Source organism: Mauremys reevesii, linkage group 22 (assembly GCF_016161935.1).
Source record: "Mauremys reevesii isolate NIE-2019 linkage group 22, ASM1616193v1, whole genome shotgun sequence".
In the NCBI taxonomy this organism is placed as follows: domain Eukaryota; kingdom Metazoa; phylum Chordata; order Testudines; family Geoemydidae; genus Mauremys; species Mauremys reevesii.
The window spans coordinates 23,303,908-23,323,108 of record NC_052644.1 but is presented as its reverse complement, the minus strand read 5'-3'; the positions used below and the strand labels follow the sequence as shown (position 1 = coordinate 23,323,108).

The following is a 19,201-nucleotide window of genomic DNA, read 5'->3' as shown; positions in this document are numbered from 1 at the left end:
CAGCTGGGGCTGAGGGTTGGCGCCTCCCCTGGGGTGGCGGCGGGGTGGCCGTGTGGCTCCGTGAGATCGGGATGGGTTTTAAGCCCCGGGGAATCAATTGCCACAGCTGGATTTTTAAATAAAAGATGAAAACAAAGATCTGGGCTTGGGTAAACTGAGGCAGGGTCCTAAAGGGGAGCTGGGTTAAAAGGACACCCTCCTGCTGTAACCACTAGACCCTACTCCCCTCCCAGAGCTGGTAGAGAACCCAGGAGTCCTGCTCCCAGCCTCTCCTGCTGTAGCCCACCAGAGCCCACTCCCCTCCCCTCTCCGAGTTGCAGATTGAACCCAGGAGTCCTGGCTTCCAACCCCCCGCCCCCCATGCTCTAACCACCAGCCCCCACTCCCCTCCCCTCCCTGAGCCAGGAAGAAAACCCAGGTGTCCTGGCTCCCAGCCCCCTCCCCCAACCACGTGCCCACCCCCTGGATAGAACCCAGGAGTCCTACTCCCCAGCGCCTCCTACTCCCACCACCAGCCCCCCCTCCCCTCCCCTCTCCAGGGACTAGAACCCAGGAGTTAGGGATCCCCGCTCCCCCCACCAGCCCCCCCTTCCCTCCCAAGGGAATAGAACCCAGGAGTCCAGGATCTCGCTCCCCAGCGACTAGAACCCAGGAGTCCGGGATCCCTGCTCCCACCACCAGCCCCCCCTCCCCAGGGACTAGAACCCAGGAGTCCGGGATCCCCGCTCCCCTCCCCAGGGAACAGAACCCAGGAGTCCGGTCCCCTCCCACAGCCGGATGTGCCCCTGCAGCGTGGGGCTGGGAGCTGATGCAATGGGTAACCTGATCCCCTCCCAGCGCGGCCAGCGCCCCGCCCGGCTGCCCCAGTCCGCTCGCCCCGCCGCCCGCGCCGGGACCCTCCGCTCCGCGCCCAGGGTGAGTGATGCGGGGCCCGCCACGTGGGGAGGGGGGGGCTCAGCCCGGGCGTCCTGACCTGCCAGAACTCGGCTTGTTCCAGCCTGAGCTTGTGGCCTCCCTTCCAGCGCCAGCTGCTCCCCTCCCAGGGCCGGGGAGAGAACCCAGGAGTCCGGGCTCCTGCCCCCCTCCCAGAGAAAGGGATAGAACCCAGGAGTCCAGGCTCCCAGCCCCCCCACTCTAACCCCCCGACCCGGGGGAGAGAACCCAGGAGTCCTGGCTCTGAGCCCCCTCCCTCTCTAACCACCAGACCCCACTCCCCTCCCCGAGCCAGGGAGAGAACCCAGGAGTCCTGGCTTCCAGCTCCCCCGCCCACTTAACCAGCAGACCCCGCTCCCCTCCCAGAGCCAGAGAGAACCCAGGAGTCCTGACTGCAATTTTCCAACTTCAAAACCAGAGGTGACTGTCTTCCAGCGGCTATTCCTTGTCTGAGAGGAGCTGGGAGGCTCCCCCCCTCCCCCATCCTCTTAACTGTTGAAAAGTTGCTGGGCGAATGTGAACGAGCTCTTTCTTTTTGGAGAGAAATTGGCCACTGGACAGAGCAGCGCAAGTCCGAGGCGTTAACAGGGACAGAAATCTCAGGAACCAGGCGAGTAGTAGCTGCGGTGCCTGCTACTGGTGAGGATTTGAGGAGTAACATTGATCCTGGAATTAGTGGTAACAATTGTAAGTACTCAGGTTGTCTGTAGTATTAATGGAATTGGTTTGAGTAACTCTGGTGTATGAGTGATACCAGCTTGAGTAGTAACTAGCTGGAGTATTAGTGGTATCTATTTAAGTAGGGACTCTGGGGAGTATTGATGTGAGCAGTTTGTGTAGTAACTCCACAGAGTATTAGTGGTATTGATTTGAGTAGTAACCATTTGGAGCATTAGTAACTCTTTGGAGTATTAGTGATATCGATTTGACTAGTAACTCGTTGGGGGTATTAGTGGTATTGATTCAAGTAGTAGCTAGTTGGAGTATTAATAAGTGGTGCATTAATGTTATTGACGTGACTAGTAACTTGTTGGAGTATTAGTGGTGGAGTATTAGTGATATCGATTTGACTAGTAACTCATTGGAGTATTAGTGATGTTCGTTTGAGTATTAACTTGGAAACATTGGCTGTATCTATTTGACTAGTAGCCCTGTAGAGTATTAGTGACTCTGTGCAGTATTAGTGGTATCCGTGTGAGTAGTGACCCTTTGGACCATTAGTAACTCTTTGGAGTATTACTTGTGCCAATTTTAGTAGTAACTACTTGCAGTATTAGTGGCCCCGATTTCACTAGTAACTCTGGTGTGTTGGTGGTACCATCTGGCTAGTAACTCTTTAGAGTAACAGTGGTAACAGTTGGAGTAATAACTGTAAGTAGTAATCGTGCTTACAATGTGGGTAGCGACTGGAGAATCAGAGGTAACAACTGGAGTGGCAGGGGTGGCTGTATTATTGGGAGCAGTGACGGGGTGATGGTGATGTTACTGAGCAGAGTACTTGTAGGATTCGTGGTTATAACATCAGTGGCTACCCCGTTCCTACAATTAGTGACAGTGTCAGTAGCATAAGGCAGGGGGTTACAGTATTCCCAGAATTGGGGTAACAGTCTTGGAGTATGAGTGACAACGTTCACTGTCACCGTGTTTGTGGTGATGTTAATGATGCTATTTGTTGTAGCAGTAGCAACAACGCGAGTGATAACGGTTTGGAGTATTTCTGGCAACAGCGAGAGCAGTAACAGTGTAGCTAGCACGGTGTGTGGCATGAGCAGGAATGGGGTCTGTAGCATTGTGGAGGGTATTGATGTTGCTAATGGTTGTAGCATGAGTAGTAACTGTGTCTGTGCACTGTTGAGGGTAACAGTGTTGCTAACACCCTGTGCTGCACTAGCAGTGTTTGTAGCGCTGTTGAGGGTAACAGTGTTGCTAACACAGTCTGCGGCACTAGCAGGAACAGCGTTGGTAGCGCTGTTGAGGGTAACAGTGTTGCTAACACTCTGTGCCACACTAGCAGTGTTTGTAGCGCTGTTCAGGGTAACGGTGTTGCTAACACTGTGTGTAGCACTAGCAGTAACAATGTCTGTTGCGCTGTTGAGGGTAACAGTGTTTCTACACCATTCCACCTGACCCCACCCTCTCTACACCGGGACAAATGCTGAAGGCCGCGTCTCGGGCAACACTCCCGCTGGGTGCAGGTGTGGCCTGCCAGCCGCAGCGGTTGCAGGAGTGGCAGTAATGCTGCTCAGAGTACCAGTACTCGGAGTATTGTCCTATGCCCAGCCCAAAGGCGGAAGCCCCGTCCCTCCTTTTCTCACCTGCAATGAAGGAGCAGGCGGCTCCCGAGGGCAAATCCGCCCCCCCCAGGGCTGGGCCGGGCTGGGAATTGTGAATGGGACGCTCTGCAAAGGGGGAGGGGAGGGAAGGGTGGGGAAGCACATGGGGGGGGCGTCGCTGGCGGGCGGGGCGCGCGTTGTGAGCCAGTGATTAGTTTATCTGGCTTCCCAGGCCGCAGCTGGCAAGGGCGCTGGGGCACGGTGGGGGGAACCCCTGGGGTCTGCAAGGGATCTGGGTTTACCCCCCACCCCTCCTGTCCCTTCTTGGTTTAGTCCCGACCTCACTCACCAGGGGGCGCTGTGGGCAGCGGGGCAGGGCGCTAGCTGGGGGTGGGAGCCAAGGGAGGCCGTACGGGGGGACAGCAATGCGAGGCCACTGGGGCTCCCCCCTCCTGACTCCCATCTGCTTCCCTGGCTCTGACCAGCCCAGGCTGGGCCCTGTCCCTGGCTCTGGGAGGGGAGTGGGGTCTAGTGGTTAGAGCGGGGGGGGGGGCTGGGAGCCAGGACTCCTGGGTTCTCTCCCCAGCTCTGGGAGGGGAGTGGGGTCTGGTGGGTCAGAGTGGGGGGAGGGGGCCTGGCAGCCAGGACTCCTGGGTTCTCTCCCTGACTCTGGGAGGGGAGGGGAGTCTAGTGGTTAGAGCAGGGGATCAGAGGCTGGGAGCCAGGACTCCTGAGTTCCTCTCTGTCTGGTAATTAGCTGTTCCTGACTCTGACACACCCTCAACGGCTGCTAACTATAATTATGTTAGTGCTCCCCCCCGGGATATTTTAACGAACACCGGAATAATTACAGCCAATTAGCCACGAGGCCTGATTAAAAACTTCTGTCAGATGCAACCCCGTTAGCGTCAGGGCCCGAAGGGGAAGACGAAGGCAGGACGCGGCCCCGAGACGCACCCGCCACCGGCCCTTATAGAGACATGAATCCCAGCGGGTGTGTACATGCCTCACAGTGCACTATGGAAACTCCCGCAGCTGCCAGCTGGACCGGGCTCTCCCCCGAGCCGGGCGCCCCCCCCAGCCAGCGTCCTGCCCCACACCCCACAGCGCCCCCTGCTGGGAGAGGCCAGAGCTGGAGTAGCTGGGTCCAGTGGGGTAAAGCACTCGGGGTCCTGGCTCCCAGCCCCCCCCCCCCGCTCTAACCACCAGACCCCACTCCCCTCCCAGAGCTGGGGAGAGAACCCAGGAGTCCTGGCTCCCAGCCCCCCCCCTGCTCTAACCACCAGACCCCACTCCCCTCCCAGAGCTGTGGTGAGAACCCAGGTGTCCTGGCTCCCAGCCCCCCCCCCCCCGCTCTAACCACTAGGTGTGTATGTTTCTTTAGTGGGAGTGCCGGTGTGTTTGTGGGTGTGTCCCCCTGCTGGAGGGGACAAGCCCAGCTCTGTGTGTGGGGGGGTGTTGGTCCATGGGAGGAAGCAGAGGCGTGCGTGTGTGGATTGTGTGTGCCATGGGACTGGTAGGTGTGTGATTGCATTAGGGACAGCTGGCTCTGTGTGTGTGTTGGGAGGTAGGCAGGGGTGAGTTGATCAATTTTGGGGTAGGAGGTGCGTGTTGTGTGTTGACAGGTGGACACAGTTGGTTCCGGGTGTTGTGTGTGTGTTGGGGGGGCACAGGAGGTGACATGTATGTGTGTTGTGCTGGAGGAGATGTAGTGGTGTAGACTCGAGGCTGTGTGTTGGGAACACTTTAGAGTGTGCGTGTTGAGCTGTATGTTTGTGTGTTGATCTGTGTGTGTTGGCAGAAGGAGGGGGTGTTGTGCTGCAGTGGGTGTTGGTGCCCAGGGCCAGCAGGCTGTTTGTGTGTGTTGATCAGTGTCATTGTGCAGGGTCAGTGGGGTGTCTGTTGATCTGTGTTGTGTTGCAGGGGGTGTTGTTGTGCAGGGCCAGTAGGTTGTGTGTGTGTGTGTGTGTGTTAATCTCTGTGTTGTGTTGCAGGAGGGGTTGTGCAGAGCCAGTGGGCTGTTTGTGAGTGTGGATCTGAGTTGTGTTGCGGGGGGTGTGGTTGTGCAGGGCCAGAGGCCTGTGTGTTGATCTGTGTTGTGTTGCAGGGGGTGTCACTGTGCAGGGCCAGCGGGCTCTGTGTGTGTGTGTGTGTTGATCTGTGTTGTGTTGTGGGGGGTGTAGTTGTTCAGGGGCAGTGGGCTGTGTGTGTGTGTCTGTGTTGATCTGTGTAGTGTTGCGGGGGTGTGGTTGTGCAGGGCCAGCGGGCTGTGTGTGTTGTGTTGCGGGGGTGTGGTTGTGCAGGGCCAGCGGGCTGTGTGTGTGTGTGCTGATCTGTGTTGTGTTGCGGGGGTGTGGTTGTGCAGGGCCAGTGGGCTGTGTGTGTGTGTGTGTGTGTGTGTTGATCTGTGTTGTGTTGCGGGGTTGTCGCTGTGCAGGGCCAGTGAGCTGTGTGTGTTGTGTTGTTGTGCAGGGCCAGTGGGCTGTGTGTGTGTGTTGATCTGTGTTGTGTTGCGGGGTTGTCGCTGTGCAGGGCCAGTGAGCTGTGTGTGTTGTGTTGTTGTGCAGGGCCAGTGAGCTGTGTGTGTGTGTTGATCTGTGTTGTGTTGCGGGGGTGTCGCTGTGCAGGGCCAGTGGGCTGTGTGTGTGTGTGTGTTGATCTGTGTTGTGTTGCAGGGGGTGTCGCTGTGCAGGGCCAGCGGGCTGTGTGTGTGTGTGTGTTGATCTGTGTTGTGTTGCGGGGTTGTCGCTGTGCACTGGGCCCATCTGCACGTTGTGCGCCTGACTCACCCCCCCCCCGGCCCGCCCAGGCCCCCCTCCCGCGCAGGGTGTGATTGGCCGGTGTGTGCACGGCTCTTGGTGCGGGCGTGTGGCGGGGAGCGTGTGGCTCGGCGTGTGACACCCCCCGACACACACACACACCCCCGGCCCGACCCCGGAGCTCCCGTCCGGCCTGCTCCCCCTTTTCCCGCCTCGCACGGTGAGTGTGAAGCGCCGGGTGTGGGTGCGTGGCGGGGACACAACCCCTGGTGTAAGGCCACGAGGCGGGTGCATCAGCCGCCCTGGGGAGGGGGGGGAGGCGGCAGCAGAGGCCGGGGTGGGGGGCCGGCGGATGGGGGGGCAGACAGACGGGGGGGAGCATTGCACCATCACCCCCCCCGACAAGATCACCCCCTAACTCATTGGGGAGGGTCTGCGGGGCGGGGCCTTTCCCACAACTTTCGGGGGGGGGTTGTCAGGAAGTTGGGGGGGGGCTCTGGTGTTGGCTAGTTTCCCTCCAGCACGTCAGTGGTTAAATCCCAGCTTCCCCCCCCACGTCCCCCCCCCCCACAACCCCCCCCCCCCCCCCCACCCCCCTGGAGCCAGCAGCAGCCGCGTGTTAGCATCCCACCGGGGATGCAGCTGCCTGGGGAGCCAGAGACCTGCCTGGCTCTGGCCGGGGAGCGGGGGCTAGTGGTTAGAGCGGGGGGGGGGCTGGGAGCCAGGACTCCTGGGTTCTCTCCCCGGCTCTGGGAGGGGAGTGGTTTCTAGTGGTTGCGGGGGCTGGGAGCCGGACTCCTGGGTTCTCTCCCCAGCTCTGGTATTAGGGTGCCCTGGGGAGGGAACCCAGGAGTCCGGGATGCCAGCCTCCCCCTGCTCTGGACCTGCGCCTCCCCCCACACCCCAAAGACCTTTCTCAGGTATGGGCCGGGGTTAACCCCTCGCTGCCCACACCCCAGTGTAGGTTCCGGGTGCTGGGAAGTGGATCAGACGTTTCCCAACCACTCCAAAGCCTTGGAGGAGAGACCTCCCCTGTGTGAGGGTCACCTGAAGGGACCCCAGGACTCCTGGGTTCTCTTCCCAGCTCTGGGAGGAGAGTGGGGCCTGGTGGTTAGAGCGGGGGAGGGGGGCTGGAAGCCAGGACTCCTGGGTTCTCTCCCCAGCTCTGGGAGGAGAGTGGGGCCTGGTGGTTAGAGCGGGGGAGGGGGGCTGGAAGCCAGGACTCCTGGGTTCTCTCCCCGGCTCTGGGAGGGGAGTGGGGGCTGGTGGTTAGAGCGGGGGAGGGGGGCTGGGAGCTGGACTCCTGGGTTTGCGGGGGGGGGAAGCTAGAGGGTGGGGCCCGAGCAGGGTGGGCCGCTGCCACCCTCTGGGGCAGGAGCGGGAAGGCGAGGCAGGGAGCCTCAGACTGGGAGTGATCTGAGCCAGGAAGTAGAACCCAGGTGTCCGGGCTCCCAGTCCCTCCCCACAACACCTATTCTAAGCACTAGACTCCCTTCCTCTCCCCGGGCCAGGGGGAGAACCCAGGAGTCCTGGCTCCCAGTCCCCCGTCCCGCTCTAAGCATCGGACCCCACTCCCCTCCCAGAACCGAGAATAGAACCCAGGAGTCCTGGCAGGGCCGCCCGGGGGAGGGGGGAAGTGGGGCAATTTGAGAGTTTTCGGCAGGTCTTCGGCAGAAGGTCCTTCAGTGCCGCCAAACACGCCCGGATCGAGTGAAGGACCCGCTGCCGAAGAACCAGAGCTTCTGCCCCTCCGGGTCTTCAGCGGCAGTTCGGCAGCGGGTCCTTCACTCACGCCGGGCAGGGGCGGCTCCAGGCCCCAGCATGCCAAGCGTGTGCTTGGGGCGGCAAAATGTCTAGAGCCGCCCCTGGCTCCGGGACCCGCTGCTGAAGTGCCCCAAAGACCCGGAGCGGAAGGGCCCCCACCGCTGAAGACTCCAGGCCCCCTGAATCCTCTGAGTGGCCCTGAGTCCTCGCTATCAGCCCCCCCCCCGCTCTAACCACTAGACCCCACTCCCTTCCCAGAGCCAGGGAGAGACCCCAGGAGTCCTGGCTCCCAGCCCCCCCCCGCTCTAACCCACCAGCCCCCACTCCCCTCCCAGAGCCGGGGAGAGACCCCAGGAGTCCTGGCTCCCAGCCCCGCCTGCTCTAACCCACCAGCCCCCACGCCCCTCCCAGAGCCGGGGAGAGAACCCAGGAGTCCTGGCTCCCAGCCCCCCACTGCTCTAACCCACCCGCCCCACTCCTCCCAGAGCCGGGGAGAGACCCCAGGAGTCCTGGCTCCCAGCCCCCCCCGCTCTAACCCACCAGCCCCCACTCCCCTCCCAGAGCCGGGGAGAGACCCCAGGAGGCCGGGCGCGGCCGCCCTGTCCTGAGGGATCAGGCATCAAAGTTAAGCCGCAGCATGTGGGAAATGCAGGAACGGGCACAGTGCCAGCTCCTGCCCTTAGGGGGAGCCAGGCGCCTTCCCACCCCACCCAGCCGGGACGGGACAGGCGCACAACCTGCCCCAGGCGGCCGCTGTTCCCGTGCGTTCCCTGCCGCTCCGTTACTGAAGACATCAGCCAACCCGCTGACTCTGAGCCCCACCTTGCTCTCACCACCAGACCCTGCTCCCCTCCCAGAGCTGGGGAGAGAACCCAGGAGTCCTGGCTCCCAGCCTCCTGCTCTCACCACCAGACCCTGCTCCCCTCCCAGAGCTGGGGAGAGAACCCAGGAGTCCTGGCTCCCAGCCCCCTGCTCTCACCACCAGACCCTGCTCCCCTCCCAGAGCTGGGGAGAGAACCCAGGAGTCCTGGCTCCCAGACCTCTCCCCCCGCTCTCACCACTAGACCCCGCTCCCCTCTCAGCGCCGTGAGTCTGTTGGAGACATTCTCTCTGTCCCATCACGGAAGGGAAGTGTTATTAAGTGGTTGGGAAGCTATTCTAGGCCTCCAAGGACCTGGGATGACTAGCCGTGCCTCAGTTTCCCCATCTGAAAAATGGTGGGCGGGGGGGCTTCTTTTTGATCAGCTCGTTGCATCCATCAGTTGATGCCCCCCTCCCCTCCATCAGGCAATCGGTTTAACTATTGCTTTGCTCTCGGTGTGGGGGAGGAAGGGATAGTCACATGAACCCCTCACCCTGCCTCCCAGGTGGTTGGTGTGACAGGATGGATCAGGCGAGGTTTTTCCGGCCGAGATCAGGAAGTGTTAATGCCCGTGGACAAAGCCTCGTTTGTAATCCCGTGTCTAATTCTGCTCACGCGTGTTAAGGTTTGAGAGAGGAGAAATTGTCCATTTCACGGCACTCAACGTGCTCAGATTTCATCAGTCAAAGGGAATTAGGCACCGAAATGCGTTTGAAGAGCTGGGCCCGACTGATTCGAAAATAGGACATTTGAAATGTACAGAAATTGGAATTTAATCATTGAAAAGGGAGCAGTTTCAAGGAAGGCGCTAATTAGGAACTTTGAAAAGTCAAGATTTGGAAATTGGATTGAGCAGCAAATTCAAAATGAGGAGGACTGGCTGAATCAGGCCATTTAAAAATTGGAAATTTCAAAAAAAAATCAATTTTCAAAATGAGGAGAAAGAGGATGGTTTGCAAAATTGGAAATTGAAGCAAACTGCAATAATTAGAACTTATGAAATGTAAAAAATGGAAAGATGTGATTACTCTGATTAGAAACATTTGATATTTCAAAAGTTTTGAAAAGTGAAAAGGACATTTTGAATGTCCAACGGTACAAAGTTGGACACTTCCAAAATAAATAATTCGGGTTAACGAGATGAATGGACGTCCCGGTGTTTTTCAAGTATTTTCATTAGCAAATCTGACATTTCAAAATGAGGAAATTAGATTAATTGGAAATTTTGACAGTTCAGAAATAGAGGAAAAGGTTATTCAGGACTGAACATGGGAATATTTGCTATATTAGAAAATCAGATCTGTCAGTACGAGATCATTTGGATGGTTTAGGTAAACGGACAGTTCCAAATGTAACACGTGATTTTGTTAGGAAAATTGAAATGTCAGAATTAGAAAGAATTGATTCATTGGACAAACTGAGGCTTTGAAATGAGAAAACTTCAAGTAGAAATTTTGGCGTTTCTAAAAATAGAAACCGTGGCTGCATTCGAAAAAGTGGCATTTTGAACGTAGGGGGGAAAGGGGCCATTTAGGAAATTAGCTCACGTGGCAAAATGCAACTTTCAAAGGAGAAAATTGGCTCAGTTAGATGACGCGACGTTGCAAAATTCAGAAAATTGGAGGCTTAATGACCAACGACCCGAAAGGTCCCTGAGACGTTTTGGGTGAAAGTCAGACTGAGCAAAAAGGCCAGTCTTTGATGAGAAAAAAACCCAACAACTTTTGGCTGTAAAATTCTTGATTCCATGCGGGATAAACTCGCGTCTCAGCTGTACCACCATCACGGGCCAGCTTGCGGTCAAGACGGGGTGTTTGGCTAAAAGATCTGCCCAGGGGCTGTTTCCGGGAGGTCGCAGAGACTGTGTGATATCGGAGCTCGGATTAGGTGATCCTGGAAGTACTGTCTGGGCTTGAGATCTGTGAATTCTGGACCGGGGATGATGGGAAAATGCCGTCCCAGGGGTGGATCCGTCAGGGCCGTTGCCTCTTTGCGTTCAGATTTCGTCCGCGGGATCCCGGATGACGGGCAGTGATGAATCTCGTGTTCACGCCACTGGCCCTCCTAGGAGACTGTCCCCTGCTGCCCGCCCTGCTCTAACCACTGGACCCCACTCCCCTCCCAGAGCTGGGGAGGGAACCCAGGAGTCCTGGCTCCCAGCCCCCCCATCCGGACCCCACTCCCTTCCCAGAGCTGTGGAGAGAACCCAGGACTCCTGGCTCCCAGCCCCCCCATCCAGACCCCACTCCCTTCCCAGAGCTGGGGAGAGAACCCAGGAGTCCTGGCTCTGAGCCCCCCCAACCCATGCAGGGATTGAGCTTCTCCTTTGTCTGGGTGGGGGCATTCCTGGCTGACCCCTTTCTGTGGGTTTCTAGGTGGGAAGGTGACCCATGTGCTGTGCCCCAGCTGTGATCTCTGACACACGCATCACGTCCGCCCCCCGAAGCGGCCCGTGTCCGCCATGGAGCTGCAGAAGATGGAGGAGCAGGAGGGGCTGGAGATGTTAAACGGGTCTGTCCTGGAGTGTGACAAAGCCAGCGGCCTGGAGGATGGGTGAGTATCGGAGGGCGGGGGTATCGGGGGGCTAGTGGGAGGAGTAATGGGGGTATCTGCACCAGGGCTACGGGGGCGGCTGGGCAGGCGACCCCCGCATCGGGGAGGGGGAGGCTCTGGGTGGGAAGCGCCCGGCGAGCTGAGCTGGGGAAGGGACCCAGGCGTCCGAGCTCGCAGCCCTCTCACTCTGTGGCCCTTCCCCTTGCAGGGACCCCGCGGCGGAGGTGACGGCGGCCGAGCAGGTGGGTTTCCTGCCCCACGCCGCCGGCAAGAAGCTGAACCAGTTCACCGACGTAAGTGGGACCCAGGCGTCCGGGCCCCGATGCAGAGCTGATCCCACCCCCCCAGCAGCCAGATCCTTTGACTAGTCCCTCGCCTCTTTGACCCCTGCCCTTTGACCTTTCATTGGCGCCTCGCCCGCTGTCCCTTTAACCTCTGCCCTTTGACCTTTCATTGATTCCTTGCCCAATGTCCCCTTTGACCTTTCATTTATTTCATTGACCTTTGCCCTCTCCTCGCTGACCTTTGATCTTTGGGGTATGACCTTTGCCCTTCTATTGATGCAATGTGTTCTTTGGCCTTTGTCCACGCCGTTAATTGCTTTGTTCTTTGACCTCTGACCCTTGCCCTTTCCTCCCTTGGCCTTTGACCTCCGCCCTCCCCCAGGCTCTCACCCCGCCCCGTCTCTCTCTCTCTTGCCCGCAGTTCGAGGGGAAGACGTCGTTTGGGATGTCGGTCTTTAACCTCAGCAACGCCATCATGGGCAGCGGCATCCTCGGCCTGGCCTACGCCATGAGCAACACGGGCATTGTGCTCTTCATGTGAGTGCTGCCCCCACAGGGCACTGCCCGGGGGAAGATCGCCGCGCTGGGGTCACTGCTGCCCCCACAGGGCACTGCCCGGGGGAAGATCGCCGCGCTGGGGTCACTGCTGCCCCCACAGGGCACTGCCCGGGGGAAGATCGCCGCGCTGGGGTCACTGCTGCCCCCACAGGGCACTGCCCGGGGGAAGATCGCCGCGCTGGGGTCACTGCTGCCCCCACAGGGCACTGCCCGGGGGAAGATCACAGCGCTGGGGTCACTGCTGCCCCCACAGGGCACTGCCTGGGGGAAGATTACAGCGCTGGGGTCACTGCTGCCCCCACAGGGCACTGCCCGGGGGAAGATTGCAGCGCTGGGGTCAGTGAGATATACTCCTCCTCCACCAGGTGGTGCCAATGGGTGGGAGCTATAGCAGATGGAGCCAGGACTCCTGGGTTCTCTCCCCGGCTCCGGGAGGGGAGTGGGATCTAGTGATTGGGGCGGGGTGGAGGGGCTGGGAACCAGGACTCCTGGGTTCTCTCCCCGGCTCCGGGAGGGGAGTGGGATCTAGTGTTTGGGGCGGGGTGGAGGGGCTGGGAACCAGGACTCCTGGGTTCTCTCCCCGGCTCCGGGAGGGGCACTTCCAGCTGCCCACCTTTCTCTTTGCAGCGTGCTGCTGATCTGCATCGCCATGCTCTCCGCTTACTCCATCCACCTGCTGCTGAAATGTGCCGGCGTTGTAGGTGAGTTGGGAGGAGGGGAAGCTCCCGGCTCCTCCAGCCCCGTCCTCGCCCAGCGGGGGGCGCCGACGCTCTCTAACTCCCGTCTCTTTCCTCCCGCGCAGGGATCCGCGCCTACGAACAGCTGGGTTACCGTGCGTTCGGCCCGGGCGGCAAGGTGGTGGCGGCGGTGGTCATCTGTGTGCACAACACGGGAGGTGAGAGTCTGATCTAGCCACTGGCCCCCGCCCACTGCCAGGCAGGGAACCCAGGCGTCCTGGCTCCCAGCCTCCCCCCCACTCCCCTTCCAGCTCTAACCCACCAGCCCCACTCTCTGCCCAGAGCCATGCAGGGAACCCAGGCGTCCGGTCTCCCAGCCCCCTCTAACCCACTAGCCCCCATTCCCCTCCCAGAGCCGGGCAGGGAACCCAGGCGTCCTGGCTCCCAGCCCCCTCTAACCCACTAGCCCCCATTCCCCTCCCAGAGCCGGGCAGGGAATCCAGGTGTCCTGGCTCCCAGCCTCCCTGCCACTCTCCTTCCAGCTCTAACCCACCAGCCCCACTCTCTGCCCAGAGCCATGCAGGGAACCCAGGCGTCCTGGCTCCCAGCCCCCTCTAACCCACTAGCCCCCACTCCCCTCCCAGAGCCATGCAGGGAACCCAGGCGTCCGGGCTCCCAGCCCCCTCTAACCCACTAGCCCCCATTCCCCTCCCAGAGCCGGGCAGGGAACCCAGGCGTCCTGGCTCCCAGCCTCCCCGCCACTCCCCTTCCAGCTCTAACCCACCAGCCCCACTCTCTGCCCAGAGCCGGGCAGGGAACCCAGGCGTCCTGGCTCCCAGCCCCCTCTAACCCACTAGCCCCCATTCCCCTCCCAGAGCCGGGCAGGGACCCCAGGCGTCCTGGCTCCCAGCCTCCCCACTCCCTTCCAGCTCTAACCCACCAGCCCCACTCTCTGCCCAGAGCCATGCAGGGAACCCAGGCGTCCTGGCTCCCAGCCCCCTCTAACCCACTAGCCCCCATTCCCCTCCCAGAGCCGGGCAGGGAACCCAGGCGTCCTGGCTCCCAGCCTCCCCCCCACTCCCCTTCCAGCTCTAACCCACCAGCCCCACTCTCTGCCCAGAGCCATGCAGGGAACCCAGGCGTCCTGGCTCCCAGCCCCCTCTAACCCACTAGCCCCCATTCCCCTCCCAGAGCCATGCAGGGAACCCAGGTGTCCTGGCTCCCAGCCCCCTCTAACCCACTAGCCCCCACTCCCCTCCGAGAGCCAGGAGGGGGACCCAGGCGTCCTGACGCGGGTGTTTGTTTTGCAGCCATGTCCAGTTACCTGTACATTGTGAAATACGAGTTGCCTCTAGTGATCCAGACGTTCCTGGGCCTGTCGGAGAACACGGAGTGAGTGAGATCGTGTGGGGCACCAGCCCCGGGCCCCATTCCCGCCCCACTGCCCTGTGGGCAGATGGGAGCCGCTGCCCGCTAGAGGGGAAAGGCCCTGGGCCGCATTCCTGTCTATAAATGGGGACATCTGGCTCTCTGGTTCATGTGCCTTCCCTGCCCGGGCACGGTGCCCTCGTCCCCTACAGTCAGCCCTGCCCCTGCACCATCCTACCAGCCCCCACTCCCCTCCCAGAGCTGGGGAGAGAACCCAGGAGTCCTGGCTCCCAGCCCCTCTGCTCTAACCACCAGACCCCACTGCCCTCCCAGAGCTGGGGGGAGAACCCAGGAGTCCTGGCTCCCAGCCCCCCTGCACTACCCACCAGCCCCCACTCCCCTCCCAGAGCCGGCAGAGAACCCAGGAGTCCTGGCTCCCAGCCCCTCCTGCTCTAACCACCAGACCCCACTGCCCTCCCAGAGCTGTGGAGAGAACCCAGGAGTCCTGGCTGCCAGCTCCCCACCCCCACTCTAACCACTTGACCCCACACCCCTCCCAAAGCTGGGGAGAGAACCCAGGAGTCCTGGCTCTCAGCACCCCTGCTCTAACCACTAGATCTCACTCCCCTCCCAGAGCCGGGGAGAGAACCCAGGAGTCCTGGCTCCCGGCCCCAGGGATTGCATGGGGCAGCAGCTTCCCAATTCCATGGGTTCCTGGTGGGTCCCGTAGAAGGTTCTAATTCCCTCCCTCTCCCCCGCACATGAGCTTTGCCCCCCCACCTGTGTCACCTGGGGCCGTTCCTGCCCTCCCGTTCCCCCCGCCCATGTCCCGCTCCCAAGGAATCAGCTGGCCCAGAGCAGGAGCGTTTCCCCCCTGGCCCCGCCTCCCCCAGCAGCGGGCGCTGTGGGGCGCTGACCCCCCACCCCATGTGTGTCTTGCAGGAACTGGTACATGAACGGCAACGTGCTAATTATCATCGTCAGCGTCTGCATCATCCTGCCCCTGGCGCTCATGAAACATCTCGGTGAGTGTGGGGCTGGGAGGGTCGTGGGGGGGGGCTAGCACCCCCTGCTGGCGGGGTTCAGCCCTGCGTGTCTCACCCTCTCTCCCCTCCCCCACAGGCTATCTGGGGTACACCAGCGGGCTCTCGCTCACCTGCATGGTCTTCTTCCTCATCTCGGTGAGTCCGCCCTGCCCCCCTGCCCGCCAGGGAGAGAACCCAGGTGTCCTGGCTCCTAGCACCCCCCCTCCCCCAAACACTAGATCCCACCCCCTTTCAGAGTTGGGGAGGGAACCCAGGAGTCCTGGGTCCCAGTCCCCCCCGCTCTGACCCACCAGACCCCACTCTCCTCCCAGAGTCAGGGAGAGAACCCAGGTGTCCTGGCTCCTAGCACCCCGCCTCCCCCAAACACTAGACCCCACCCCCTCTCAGAGTTGGGGAGGGAACCCAGGAGTCCTGGCTCCCAGTCCCCCCCGCTCTGACCCACCAGACCCCACTCTCCTCCCAGAGTCAGGGAGAGAACCCAGGAGTCCTGGCTCCCAGCTCCCTGGCTGGTGCAGGGGGTAACCCCCTGCTGAGGAAGGGGTGTCTCTCACCGCCCCCCCCTCGTGGCCCCCCCCAGGTGATCTACAAGAAGTTCCAGATCTCCTGCCCGCTGAACGGGACCGAGCCCGTGACCCCCCTCATCTACTACAACGGGCAGAACGCCAGCGCCGCCGGCACCGCTGGGGACGAGTGCACGGCCGAGACCTTCACCGTCAACTCCCAGGTGAGAGCGGGGGTGGGGGCCAGTGGTTAGAGCGGTGGGGGCTGGAGCCAGGACTCCTGGGTTCTCTCCCTGGCACTGGGGAGGGAGTGGGAGCCAGTGGTTAGAGCGGGGGGGGCTGGGAGCCAGGACTCCTGGGTTCTCACCTGGCACTGGGGAGGGAGTGGGGGCCAGTGGTTAGAGCGGGGGGGGGCTGGAGCCAGGACTCCTGGGTTCTCTCCCTGGCACTGGGGAGGGAGTGGGGGCCAGTGGTTAGAGCAGGGTGGGGGCTGGAGCCGGGACTCCTGGGTTCTCTCCCTGGCACTGGGGAGGGAGTGGGGGCCAGTGGTTAGAGCGGGGGGGCTGGAGCCAGGACTCCTGGGTTCTCTCCCTGGCTCTGGGAAGGGAGTGGGGGCCAGTGGTTAGAGCGGGGGGGCTGGAGCCAGGACTCCTGGGTCCTCACCTGGCTCTAGCAGTCAGCCCTTCCCCTCCCCCCACAGACCGCGTACACCATCCCCATCTTGGCTTTCGCATTCGTCTGTCACCCGGAGGTGCTGCCCATCTACACAGAGCTGCGCAGGTGAGGGGCGGGCAGGGGGCCGGGCCGGGTGGGTTCAGGGAGATCGAGTCAGTGGGAGGGGAGTGGGGTCCAGTAGGGGGCTGGGAGCCCGGACTCCTGGGTTCTCTCCCTGGCTGTGGGAGGGGAGAGGGCTCCAGTGGGGTGGGGCTGGGAGCCCGGACTCCTGGGTTCTCTCCCTGGCTGTGGGAGGGGAGTGGGGTCCATGAAGGGGGCTGGGACCTGGGTTCTCTCCCTGGCTGTGGGAGGGGAGAGGGCTCCAGTGGGGTGGGGCTGGGAGCCCGGACTCCTGGGTTCTCCCCCAGCAGCCCCCAGGGCAGGGCAGGGCAGCGTTTGACCCGTCTGTCCCCCGCCAGGGCCTCGAAGCGGCGCATGCAGAGCGTGGCGAACGTCTCCATCCTGGCCATGTTCTTCATGTACCTGCTGACGGCCGTCTTCGGCTACCTCACCTTCTTCGGTAAGGCAGCGCGGGGCTGGGCCCTTCCAGTGGGGGGCGGCAGGGTCCCCTTCCCCCCCTTCCCAGCTCCCCCCCTCCCTCCGCACGGACCCATCAGCGCCCCCTCTGTGCAGCCGTCCCTCCCGCAACCCCCCCGCTCCGGCTGCGCGTCCCTCCCGGTTCCTCCACCCCTCACCCGGTCCTGCGTGGGGCCTGTCTGGGCTCCCGGCTAACGGCCGTCCCTCCCCCCCTTCCGTCTCCCGCAGGGAACGTCGAACCGGAAATGCTGCACACGTACAGCAAGGTGGATCCCCTGGACCGGCTCATCCTCTGCGTCCGCCTGGCCGTGCTGATGGCCGTCACGCTGACGGTGCCCGTGGTGCTCTTCCCGGTATGTGTCACGGCTGCCCTGCTCCACAGGCGGCTGCATCTCGGCGCCGGGCGAGCTGTCTTGGTGTGGCGTTATGTGCGGCTGTTCCCTGGCTGCCCCGCCCCAGAGGCAGCTGCATCTCGGTGCCGGGCGAGCTGTCTTGGTGTGGCATTATGTGCGGCTGGTCCCTGGCTGCTCTGCCCCAGAGGCGGCTGCATCTCGGCGCTGGGCGAGCTGTCTTCGTGTGGCGTTATGTGCGGCTGGTCCCTGGCTGCTCTGCCCCAGAGGCGGCTGCATCTCGGCGCTGGGCGAGCTGTCTTCGTGTGGCGTTATGTGCGGCTGTTCCCTGGCTGCTCTGCCCCAGAGGCGGCTGCATCTTGGCCCAGGGCGAGCTGTCTTGGTGTGGCGTTATGTGCGGCTGTTCCCTGGCTGCTCCGCCCCAGAGGCGGCTGCATCTCGGCGCTGGGTGAACCAGCACCGTATCCCTTACCTCTTTCCTTGTCTCCTCCCAGATCCGCAGAGCCATCCAGCAGCTCCTCTTCCACGGGAAGGATTTTAGCTGGGTTAGGCATGTGAGCATCGCTATCTGCCTTCTGTTCGTGGTCAATCTCCTGGTCATCTTTGTCCCTAACATCCGGGATATCTTTGGAATCATTGGTAAGTCCCTGGCTTCAAATGGGCTGGGGGTTGGCCCTCCAAGGTGAGCCGTCTCCATGCAGCGTTGTGTGTGGCTGTTCTCCAGTTGCCCCGCCCCAGAGGTGGCTGCATCTCAGCGCCAGGCGAGCCCTCCCCCATGTGACGTTATGTGTGGCTGCCCCTCGGCTGCCTCACCCCACCCCAGAGGTAGCTGCATCTCTGACCTCTCTCCTCTCTCTTCCCAGGAGCCACCTCCGCCCCCAGTCTCATCTTTATCCTCCCCAGCATCTTCTACCTCCGCATCGTTCCCAGAGAAAAAGAACCGCTGAGATCCAGGCCAAAAATCCAGGTACCCACCGCTGGGGGGGGGGGGCACAGTGCCCTGGGGAGCGGGGGGCACGGCGGGGGGTGCCATGCTGTGGGGAGTGGGGGGCTTGGCAGGGGGTGCCATGCTGTGGGGTGGGGATGGGGAGCTCAGCAGGGGGTTCTGTGCTGTACTTGGGGGGGGTCTCACCTTCTCCTCCCCGTTCTGCCCCCCAGGCCGCCTGTTTCGCTGCCCTCGGCTTCATTTTCATGGTGATGAGTCTCGGCTTCATCGTGGCTGACTGGGTGACGACTGGACAGAGCAGCGGCGGGGGGCACTGACCCACCCCCCCGCTGACCCCCGGCACAGACACATGGACCCCACTGGGCCAGCTCGGGGGGCCCAGCCATCGCTGGGGCAAGGGCACCGCCACCTCCCATTGGCCCTCGCTCCGCTGCAGCCGTAGCAACGCTGAGACCAGCGCTAGGGCCCGCCCATTGGCCGACTGTTACCAAGGCAACGCTACAGACCCTGGCAGCGACTGGTGTCCATGGGAATGGTGCCAAGGCCCTTCCATCGACTGTTACCGTGGCAATGCTACAGCTCCTGGTTTCCATGGAAACAGTGCGAAGGCCCTTCCATCGGCCACCTGTTACCGCGGCAATGCTACAGCTCCTGGCAGCGACTGGTGTCCATGGGAACGGTGCCAAGGTCCTTCCATCAGTCGACTGTTACCATGGCAATGCTACAACTCCTGGTAGTGACTGGTTTACATGGGAATGGCACTAAGGCCCTCCTATTTGCGCCCTGTAGTCATGGCAGCCTCCCATTTCCATGGGACGAAGGTCCTGATTGGGCCATCGGTGCCATGGCAACGGCAGGTTCCCCACGACTACTGAATCCCCTGACTACAACTGGGTTCTCCTTAGCTCCCTGTTGCCGTGGCAACAAGGCAGGTTCCCAGGGGAACACCACCAGGCCTTTGTTGCTGTGACAACGTTTTGGCCACTGCTGGAGTGGGTGGGTGGGGGGTCCCCTAGCAACAGTTCCCTCCAGACAATGCCTCCCACCTCTTTGGTTCTCATGGCGACAGGAACCCCC

The 19,201-nt window shown here is 61.6% G+C and overlaps 1 protein-coding gene across 5 annotated transcripts; it reads left to right on the top strand.

Annotated features, from left to right (window-relative positions):
- Positions 1 to 705: 705 nt before the first annotated feature.
- On the top strand, positions 706 to 19,175 carry SLC38A5 (solute carrier family 38 member 5). 5 transcript variants are annotated; one of them, XM_039510408.1, is made up of 16 exons: positions 706 to 915; positions 10,967 to 11,144; positions 11,353 to 11,437; positions 11,850 to 11,965; positions 12,614 to 12,687; positions 12,789 to 12,881; positions 13,974 to 14,055; positions 14,974 to 15,056; positions 15,154 to 15,212; positions 15,655 to 15,801; positions 16,278 to 16,357; positions 16,711 to 16,811; positions 17,057 to 17,181; positions 17,673 to 17,817; positions 18,042 to 18,145; positions 18,337 to 19,175. In XM_039510408.1, the coding sequence occupies exons 2-16, from the start codon at positions 11,053 to 11,055 to the stop codon at positions 18,439 to 18,441; spliced, it is 1,491 nt and encodes a 496-aa protein (XP_039366342.1). In that variant the 5' UTR covers positions 706 to 915; positions 10,967 to 11,052; the 3' UTR covers positions 18,442 to 19,175. The 5 variants fall into 5 exon arrangements, with proteins under 5 accessions (XP_039366342.1, XP_039366344.1, XP_039366345.1 ...); XM_039510410.1 differs by lacking the exon at positions 706 to 915 and adding an exon at positions 1,208 to 1,353; XM_039510411.1 differs by lacking the exon at positions 706 to 915 and adding an exon at positions 1,361 to 1,543.
- Positions 19,176 to 19,201: the final 26 nt, after the last annotated feature.